The sequence below is a fragment of the Malus domestica genome, chromosome 16, assembly GCF_042453785.1.
Source record: "Malus domestica chromosome 16, GDT2T_hap1".
NCBI lineage: Eukaryota > Viridiplantae > Streptophyta > Magnoliopsida > Rosales > Rosaceae > Malus > Malus domestica.
Window position 1 is genome coordinate 9,659,235 of NC_091676.1, and position 11,198 is coordinate 9,670,432.

At 34.7% G+C, this 11,198-nt stretch overlaps 1 protein-coding gene across 1 annotated transcript; it reads left to right on the forward strand.

The window, feature by feature from the left end:
* The first annotated feature begins 1,157 nt into the window (after nt 1–1,157).
* Nucleotides 1,158–9,894, forward strand: LOC103433145 (potassium transporter 5-like). The gene is made up of 9 exons (XM_008371378.4): nt 1,158–1,452; nt 4,402–4,627; nt 6,411–6,659; nt 7,003–7,041; nt 7,222–7,482; nt 7,578–7,630; nt 7,934–8,048; nt 8,151–8,405; nt 8,514–9,894. The coding sequence occupies exons 1-9, from the start codon at nt 1,285–1,287 to the stop codon at nt 9,515–9,517; spliced, it is 2,370 nt and encodes a 789-aa protein (XP_008369600.1). The 5' UTR covers nt 1,158–1,284; the 3' UTR covers nt 9,518–9,894.
* The last annotated feature ends 1,304 nt before the right edge of the window (nt 9,895–11,198 follow it).

Genomic DNA, 11,198 nt, shown 5'->3' on the forward strand with positions numbered 1-11,198 from the left:
TTAATTTACTAGGTTCTCTCCCATTTGTTCCACAGTAACAAAATATTTTCATGGGTTTTGCTTCCCAAAGAAGAACGGCTTTGAGAAAGAAACAATGGTCTTACTTGCTTGATGAACATGAGTTCGTATCTCTTTGCGATGAAGAAGGGCAGATGACTGATGTTAATTCATTTCTTGTTTCTTACTTTTTAGTTTTTCTTAGGGCAAAAGTAAATTAATAAATGGTTAAACAAATATTTTTAGGATTAATTAGGTTTTTATAAATAGAAATACCTACAAAATAAAATTTTAATAATCAAATAAAATGAATGTTTTTATTGTTTTGTTTCTTAGTCCAGTGCTGCACCAAATGCTTCATAATTTTTATCCAACTTAGTCCAAGCCAAGTGTATCCAGCTTAATCTCTGAAGCTAGTCCAGTCCAAGATAGTCTGGTGCAACAAACGCTCCATTAGACTAAGAGGTTTTTTTTTTTTTTTTTCCGAGATTTGCAGTTAGTTGGTCAAATGCTCCATAATTAGCTCTTAACAATATTATATTATCTATTACCAACTATTAGTTTAATACTACTTACAGTCTAAGTGGGCGACACTCTTTACTTGTAAAAAAGAGGTTTGATTCATATATATAGCGATTCAGTGCGATTCCCCTTTGAATACTTAGTTATGTCTACTATATATCTTTTACCTTTTCTTTAGAGTACAGTATCTTCTCCCTTAAACAAAATGAATATAGAAAATATGGACCTGTCAAGAAATGCATTACGTTTGTAAACCGTCTTTGTACAATTCCAGTAGTACAAACAAAATAGCTATGGAAAAAATAGCTATGGAACTGTTTAGATCGACACACTCAATTTAGTGCATGATTACCAAAAGAGAAATGGTATATCGGCTTGAATTTTTGTCTAAATAGATGTTAATCGTAATTAGCGGCATAACACAAACTAATTGCCACAAATGACAACAAAATGTAATGCATAAAAAATTACTCTAAAATACGAGAATATGCGACTTTGTGAGTCCAACAACGTGTGGTGGGCACTTAAAAAAACAAAGTACGGTGGAAAACCCGAAAAATTTATAATTGAAACAATAATGATTAAATGAAACGTCTACAAAAATCAATTTGTAGGTTGATGAAGAATAAATAAATAAATCACGGTACGTAGCACGTCAGAAGTTGAATCAGTGCCCCAACCGTGTCTGATTTTGCCTATAAAACGACATGCAATGAGTTTGTAGATGGACAAGTGCAGGAAGAGTAGTAGAAAAACAAAGAAGAGATGGCGGAGAAAGTGGTGATCCTGACAGAGGGGGAGACAGAAGAAGCAAAAGAAATAACGAACCAGCAACTGAAGGAGAGAAAAGGATCATGGGCAAAGTTGCGCCATGTCGACTCTCTCAATTTGGAGGCCGGAAGAGTGTCCATGAATGGAAGGCACGGCTCACAGGTCAGTCTAGGTTATTAGCTACCATGCATCATTTCTTTTCTAGGTCAAGGCTACCATGCATCATATTGCATGGATTTCAAAGTTTTAGTTAATTACTTGAAATATTTTTACCATCTCCGACAAAGGAAAAAAGTACGAGAAGCAGATTTGAACAAGATCAGATTCGATAGAATAAGGTGAAAACCATTAGCAATATGAAATCTATTAAAGATTTTAGAAAACTTCTAAAATTTAATTGATAGTCTGAATAAGGTTACAATTTAAAAGCCAAAATGACCAATTTAATGTAACATAACCCCAGAAACCGTATGAATTTTAATTGGAAATGAATTAAACATATAATTAAATATCTAAAACGTCATAAAATATTGAAATTTGTTGGAATCCGTCCACATTTATGAGAAATTTTTCTATGTATCCGAACATAAGTTGACTTGGAATTCCCAACAAATAAAGCTGTGACACCTAGCCGTTTCAATTAAAAAATTGCCACGTTATTTAAGTTTCTGTTTAGTAACCAGAATTTTTTATTATCTGAATTCCAAATCTACCCCTATTTTGTATTCTAAATTTACCCCTTCCATGCCAAACACCCACCTCAACCGTCGCCCTGTGACTCTGCCGGCGACACCCAATACCTTTTTCACTCTTCCCTTTCTTTCTTTCCTACTCTTATGTCGACATGTAACCCGAGGATAGTCAAGGCACCCTCATATCTGTTGTCGCCGTCCTCCAATTCAAGGGCTTGTGAGGTCAGCGGAATCCCCATCGGTTAATCCTTTTTCTTTTTTTTTTTCTTTTCTTTTCTTATTTTAAATTATTTTTATATTTGATTGATCTAAAAAATGATAAAGCATGACTAAAATTGTAAAGATGAAATTGATGGTTTTACGGGAGGAATGGTGGCAATGGTAGTCGGCACGGATGGGGAAGAAGGAGAAAGGGTGGTGGGTCTATCTCGGGAACTGGAGTGCTTCTTTATTTTTTAAAAATAATTCATTTTTAAAAGAGTTATTCTATTTTAATTGTTATTTTACAGGTGTCAATAAGTGAATACTGGGAACACCTCCTGCCATGCTTGTGTGTATACCCTTCACCCTGAAAAATTCCTCCGCATTCAGACTTGGCTTGTTGCATAGCAACTTTTCTTGTAAATATGATCATTAAATAAAGTTAATTTTATCATAAAATTAATTGACAATATAAAAGGTAATCATCACTTATCAACACATGCAAGGTCAATCATCACACATGTTCAAAACTAACATGCCAAACCAAAGCTAGCTACTCAAATCCAATCGCTCGAAAGGTCCAAAAGATCCACTTTCAAAATATGCCAGTATCAAATGACCAATTCTTCAATTTTTTTTTTTTTTTTTGAGTGATCGCTGTTTTAGTTTTATTGATGTAAAATACCCCAATTTATGAGCTACAACAATCTCAACTATTCATGTATGGTATTATCTTGTTATGTAATACCAATATATAGTAGGGGCTTTTAGATTTTAGTGTTTAAATAAGATTCTGTTTAGATTTTAACATGGATGGTTTTATAAATCTAAATTAAGTCCCTATTAAGTTGCTCATTGCATGGCTTAGCTGAATTCCCCCTTCCTTTAGTGTAAAATATATCGTTGTACTAAAAAAAAAATATTTATAGCAAATTTACTACACATTTCTATCCATCCATAATTTTTTTTTTGTGCTCCAATCATATTAATAGATAAAAATTTATTCAAAATTCAATTTCTTATAATTAAAAAAGTCAACAACAATACAAAAACAATTTATATTTAAAAAACCCATAGGTACGATTGTATCGGTATGTAGTTTTGGTATGACTATATCGGTACATAAGTTTCAGTATGATTGTATCATACATAAGTTTTTGTACAATTACATAGGTATATAAATTTCGGTACGAAAGTCTCGGTACATAAGTTTTGAAGTATACAAGTTTCGGTACGAATGTTGGTACATAAGTTTTGGTACAAATGTGTCGGTATGTAACTATAGTACATATTTAAGTACGTAATATGCATATACATATATATAGAGAAATTCACGCACAATGAAGAATAGATGATAATAACTGACTTTTCTTATTATTGGAACTTAATAATAATTCTCAATTACTATTATTATTGTTTATAGAAATAACTATATAACCTACGCACAAAAAGGTCAATAATTATTATAACCTAATTAATATTTGAACGTTAAAATTAAATGCCAAGGACTAAGTTAGTTTTTAATTTTATACACGATTTTATTCTAAAAGTAATCTTCTTTAGGGATTGAAATATAGAATTTTCTATATATAGTATTAGGGGTGAAACTTGGGTTGGGCCAACCTGAACCCGCCTATGTCCAACCCGATTTTAAATCCGAACAAGTGGATTTTTTTTAGTTATAACCTACCCGAACCCAACTCAATTTCAGCCCATTCATTGATTGGGTTGAGTTGGGTTGATCATTTGCCCAACCCAACCCAACCCGATTAAACAAAACCGATTAGGTTGAGCTGTGTAACATGCTTCTCAATGACCTTTGCACCTTTGTGGAGGATTCACTAGTGACTTTTGATGGATTATGATAGAAAAGTGCATGGAGTTGCTGAAAGCAATTGTTTTTATGGCAGCCACACTTTGATTTTTGCTCGAAGGAGGCTTGTAATCTATGTCCGGTTGGGTACTAGCTTTGTTTTTCTGCAGCCCGAATCCAACCCAAGAAAACCCGAACCGATTAAACCTGAGTCCAAATGAACCCGATTAAAATCTAATCCAAATCCGATCCCGAATTGTAAAAGTTGGGTTAGGATTAGATTGACTTTCTAACCCGTCCAACCCGCCCAAGTTGCACCACTATATAGTATGACAAGTGATCAAATAGGTTGGTGCAAATAGTAAGACTTCTTCAAATTTATACTTTGATCCACTTTTGTTGCAGGTAAATAACTGGCAGAGAACATTGAGTTTGGCATTTCAGAGCATGGGGATTGTGTATGGGGACATAGGGACGTCTCCGCTCTATGTGTATGCTAGCACTTTCACTGATGGTATTGACAACACTGACGATGTTATAGGAGTATTGTCTCTCATCATCTATACCATAGCGCTCGTACCCCTACTTAAATATGTCTTCATCGTGCTATGGGCTAATGACAATGGTGATGGTAAGATTGATAAGCATCAAACTTTGTTTTAAGTGATGTGATGGTATTTCTTTTTCTTTTTCGTTTTCTTTTTTTATTTTATATTTGACATCTAATCTCATTCATACATGGCTCGCATACGTGACACCTAGACGGTCGTGTTGTGTTTTCTGCGTTGGTGTCGTTTTCATGACATACTCAATCTTAACGGGTCGTGTTGTGTAACACCCATTAAAATGAACAGGTAATATGATTTTACCTAAACTCGACCTGCTAATATTAACGAGTAATATGATCCGACCCGTTACTCGTTAAAAAAATATATTTTACTTCAATAAATAATCAAATGAAAAGCGTAACACTAAATTAGTATCTACATACTATATTTTTTCATATAAATATTACTTCAAACATAAAAACATATTTGTCTTTCAAGTATACCCAAAATAAAAGTCTAATGAAAAAACATTAGTACATTACTACAAAATATCAAATATTTAAGGATATGCAAAATGAAGGGAGATTAAATCCTATTGCTATATTGTAGTAAGATTTTTTAATAGTTTTTAATTAATATAGAAGTGTTAAAAATGTAAAAATAAAAAAAATTCAAACGATCGTAATGACAAACTCTACAACTTTTGTGGAGAGGTCAACTCCGAAATTCGTCTCCATAATCCCATAAATAATAGTTTTAAGTTTAACTGTTGATTGTCGTTTACGTTTATGCTACATTCTTCTCACCATTTTTTTTTCTTTTCAGATTTTCTTTATTGAAAAGATGATATTTTAAAGGATGCAGAAAGATGAACAATTCAGATCGTTAATATTACGTTTAGACTTTTACAGTTAATGAAAATATTTCTTTGAGTTTATAAAGTCTCTAGAAACTATATAACATCCCTCAAATTTCAGTTGACCGTAAATCTCTGGACATAATATCAACGATCTGAACCGTCCATTTTTCTGCATCCGCCAAAAGATCATGTTTTTTAAAAAGAAAATTTAAATATGGTGAGAAGAATAGAGTGTATACAACAATCGACAGTTACATATAAATCTAGGGTTTTGGATTATGGTGTAGAATTTCAATGTTGACCTCTTCACGAAAGTTGTAAAGCTTGTCATTCGAAGCGATTATATCTATATCTATATATATATATATATATATATACATTTTTCATACTTCTACACTAATTATTATGAATTTTTATTAATTATGCACTCAAACAAAAAACACCATTAATTATTATGATTTTTTATTTATAACACCATTAATTATTATGATTTTTTATTTATTTTGAACTCCCCCCAAAATATTGTTTACGAGGGTTTGTAGGGTTTTAAAAATCCAAACAACAATGTATATATCGTCAAAGCGTAAAAGATATAATCACGAGCGTTTGCATATTTTTCACTTTTTTTATACTTATAAATTAATTATTATGACTTTTTAAATGTGTGTTTTTAATCACACTTATGTGAGATTAAATAATATGGATGTTGTAGTAACTAGTAAGGTTTTTTTAGTAGTTTAAAATTATCAAACTACTTGTTTTCTTAACGGGTTGAAACGGGTTACTCGGGGATAAACCTGATAAGAACCCGTTATTAACGAGTTATTAACATATGACCCTACAATGATCTGATTAGTTAACGTGTTGATCCAAAATTCGTTATTTTTGTGTCGTTTCAATTCAAATTATTGGATCGTGCAAGAAATTGTCAGGTCATCGTCATTAACTTAATAAATTCATCATTAATTAATTACCTTAACAAACTAATTGAGTATATTAACTTGTAGGGGGAACATTTGCACTGTATTCCTTGATGTGCCGACATGCAAAGGTGAGCTTAACTCCAAATAACCAACCAGAAGACAGGGAGCTATCTAACTACAAACTTGAAACACCGTCCAACGAGTTAAAACGATCCCAAACCATCAAGAAGAAGCTCGAGAATAGTAAGATTGCCAAATACATCCTTTTCCTTGTCACCATTATGGGAACTTCAATGGTTATTGGAGATGGGGTTCTTACTCCTTGCATTTCAGGTAAGTAGCTAGTATTTAAATTGGCACACAACCTTGGGCTTCCTTACTTATTGAACAACTAATTAATAATAATACCTTATGGATAATTTATAAGGAAAACTAATGAAAAGGGCTTGAAAACTTTGAGTTTTAATGATAAGGACAAAATAAAGGGTAAAAGTGAATAGTACCAGGATTGACTTTTTAGTGTAAAAATGTGATTTTTCGTTAAAGTGAACAGTACCAGGTGCTTTTCGTTAAAGTTCCCTAATTTATATACATAACAGTATGTGGGTAACTAAATGTACAAATACATATTTTTTTTCTGGACAACTGTTGACCTAAAGGTATCATTTACCTGCAGTTCTTTCTGCTGTGAGCGGGATCAAGTCACTAGGCTCAGGTACTAGAATATAATATGCAAAGAGCATGTAGCTCAGTTATTTACAAATATTCACACCAATATCTTGCGTTTGAAAAAAATACCAAAAAACAAGCGCATATATACAAGTTTTATAGGGTTCCCATATGTTTTCTGTTAGTGGTTTCTGACACTTGCTAACATTGACTGAGAACAATCCAGATGCTGTTGTGGGGATTTCTATAGCAATCTTGATCTTACTGTTTGCTGTTCAACAATTTGGCACTGATAAAGTTGGATTCACATTTGCACCTATTATCCTGGTGTGGTTCATGTTCATCGGTGGCATCGGACTTTACAACTTATTCAAATATGACATTGGTGTATTACGTGCATTCAATCCAAAATACATCATCGATTTCTTTAGAAGAAATGGGAAAAAGGGATGGGTATCCCTTGGAGGAATATTTCTCTGCGTTACTGGTAAATATATATTTATTAACTCCTTTTGTGTACTTTTAATTTACCTAATCTCCTTGTGAATATATGGATTTAACTAGTTAAATAAACTAAACCAGGGACGGAGGCCATGTTTGCTGATCTGGGTCACTTCAGTGTCAAAGCAATCCAAGTAAGTATTACCTACGTACTTAAATTTTTTTCATAACGCCAAGAATTATACCTGGATCGAATATTTTTTATTTATGAAATAGGTGGATTTGATATTGATTTCTCCTAAAGAAAACTAATTTTAAGCTAGAGATAAATAATTTAATAGTAGAGAACTGCGTTGGCAATGTCCAAAATTAATACACTAAATAAATTGGATTAGTAAGGAAAACAATTAAACAGTCTTCCAATCCCATTTCTCAATCACATTCTGCGAGGTAACTCCGTAAGTAACCAACATTTTTGCACCGTAATACGTTTGCAGGTGAGTTTCTCTTGCATCACATTTCCTGCATTAATAATTGCATATAGTGGGCAAGCAGCGTTCCTCAGAAAGTTCCCAGGGAAGGTGGAGAACACATTCTATGACTCAATACCAGGTGATTATAGTTGCCCATATCAGAAATTTTCTTATTGTGGTTACAGTTGACTATGATTGAACGATTACTTAGTTGACTAACTTCGTTGGGATGTAAATTCAGACCCTTTGTACTGGCCAACGTTCATTGTGGCGGTAGCAGCTGCCATCATTGCCAGCCAAGCTATGATAACTGGAGCATTTTCAATTATCTCTCAATCCCTAAGTTTGGGTTGTTTTCCAAGAGTTAAGGTTGTTCATACCTCTGCAAAGTATGAGGGTCAAGTATACATACCTGAGATCAACTACCTGCTCATGGTTGCTTGTGTAATAGTCACTGCAGCCTTTAAGACCACGGAAAAAATTGGCAATGCGTATGGTAAGCACAACAAAATGCATTATCTGAAGTAACTATCTAGTGTACTAACATTTAAGTTGTAATACAGAAAATTTATAGATTGCTTGACATAACACTTTCGTGATGCAGGAATTGCAGTGGTTAGTGTTATGGTGATAACAACATGTTTGCTTACTCTAATAATGCTAGTGATATGGAAAACTAGCATATGGTTGATTGGTCTGTTCTTTATGGTGTTCTTTTGTATCGAGGTGGTTTATGCATCTGCGGTGATGTACAAATTCATTCACGGCGGTTACCTTCCTCTGGTCTTTTCTTTTTTCCTTATGGTAATCATGGGGATTTGGCATTATGTGCACCATCAAAGATACATGTTCGAGCTCAAGAATAAGGTTTCTAGTGAATACATGAAACAATTGGCCTCTGACCCCAACATAAACCGTGTGCCAGGAATTGGACTTCTATATTCTGAGCTTGTGCAAGGGATTCCCCCTATATTTTCTCACTTTGTTAACAACATACCGTCCATCCACTCTCTTATAGTTATTGTGTCGATCAAACCTATTCCATTCAGCAAAGTGGCATTGGAGGAAAGGTTTCTATTTCGACAGTTGGAGCCAAGAGATTACCGAATGTTCCGTTGTGTAGCTAGGTATGGTTACAATGACAGAATGGAGGAACCCAAAGAGTTTGAGGAACAACTAGTTGAGAATTTGAAAGAATTTATCCACCATGAGCACTTTGCTCATGAAGGAGAAATAACAAACGAGGCAGTTTCAACTGGACAGTCATTCAATGCTGAAGAATCAGTTCAACAAGTTAACCAACCTCGTCTTTCATCTGGGCGCATTCTATCATTCAATACTGCTAGGTCAACATCTAATCGAATAGTCTCTGCACCCGTCAAAGGAGCTCCCGAGGAAATGCAGTTTGTGCAAGAGGCTATGGAGAAAGGCATAGTTTATCTGCTGGGAGAGACAGAAGTGGTGGCAGAAGCGAACTCGTCATTGTTCAAGAGGATAGTTGTCAACCATGTCTACAGTTTCTTGAGGAAAAACTTTAGGCAAGGGGAGCAAATCATGAGAATCCCACGGACTAGGCTTCTCAGGGTTGGAATGACCTATGAGATATGAGATCAGTGTTTGTGAATCTGTGATCTTAAATGAACAAATAAGTCTTTCTATAAGAGTACTTTGGGGCCAAAACCAGTGTGAGGAAACTAGTGGTTGTGTCTTGAGTGGTAGATCTTGCATAATGTACGTGTTTCTCAATATGTTAATTTTGTTGGAAAATTAGTTATTATTTTATTATTGTTTATAGTTTTCTTGTGGGCCAAGGATATTAGAGTTTTTTGCCCGTTAAGGATTAGGGTTTTGCATTAGTTTTCACTATATATAGTAGTGATTGTATTAATTTATTTTATCAAGTCAATCAAGATGTAGTCTCTTAGGTTCATGTAGCCTTCTTGGCAATTCCGTTTATTAATGTTTCATATTCAGTTTGTTTGCTAGTTCGTCTCGCACTCTTATATTCAACTTGGTATCAGAGCAGGTTCAATCCTTCGTGATTTAATCTGCTTTGGTTGTTATCAATTTGCCTTCTAAAGCCATGCCAAAATTAAGCCACTAGAGCCGGGCTGCGTTGGAGCAATTCCGCACTGTTGTTTGTCAGTCATTGAACTCGCATCCTCGACATTGCATTCCTCGCCACCCGGCAATCACGACTCCACTACTTGAATCGATTATGTCGCTGTCCACCGCCATCCGCACCATGACCCACTGACTCTGCTACTGCACTTGTTGTACCTGCATCCTTGTTGTCGCATCTGACTGACCCAACCCACATGCTGCAAACTTGTCCTTTTGCAAAATCACCCGCTCCTAGATTTCATCGCTGCTGCTTGACTCACATTCTGGAAGAAAAAAAAAACCCCATAAAATATTGGAAAATTTTGAAAAGAAAAAAAACAGAAGAAAAAAAAGAAAAAAAAGGGAAAAAAAAGGAGAAAAAGAAAGGAAAGAAAAAACATTTGATGTTTGTTTAAAAGGCCCACACCATGTGGATTTCTACTTGCTGATTTGAGGCCCATACGGGCAAGGAGAAAATTTGTTATTTGTTTTTTGTGTTTGGGCTTTTTGAAGCCCACATAGATATTATGGAAATAACCTGTTGTTGGAGCTTGTTATTGCAAAGATTACTCGAGTACTCGAATCAGTGACCACTTGAGTGACGTTGTGTGTTGGTGAACTGAAGTTTGTTTGATTGAAAGTTCGCATTGGCATTGGCATTGGAATTGGAATCTTGCACTTGCGCCACTTCGAATACTTTTGCTTGCTTGCCTGTTTGCTCGCTTGTCTTGTCCGCTTGCTTGTCTTGTCTTGTCCGCCTAACGGAGCTTGTCTTGTCTTGTCCACCGAACGAAGCTTGTCTTTTCTGGTCTGCCTAATGGAGCTTGCCTTGTTGTGTCCGCCTAACAGTGCTTGCATCCGCATCTACTTGTTGGCCATCTCATGACGTGTAATGCCATGAGTTTGACGGGAGGTGTTGGAAAATTAGTTATTATTTTATTATTGTTTATGGTTTTCTTGTGGGCCAAGGATATTAGAGTTTCTTACCCGTTAAGGATTAGGGTTTTGCTTTAGTTTTCACTATATATAGTAGTGATTGTATTAGTTTATTTTATCAAGTCAATCAAGATGTAGTATCGTCGGTTCATGTAGCTTTCTCGGCAATTCCGTTTATTAAAGTTTCATATTCAATTTGTTTGTTAGTTCATCTCGCACTCTGATATTCAACTTGGTATCAGACCAAGTT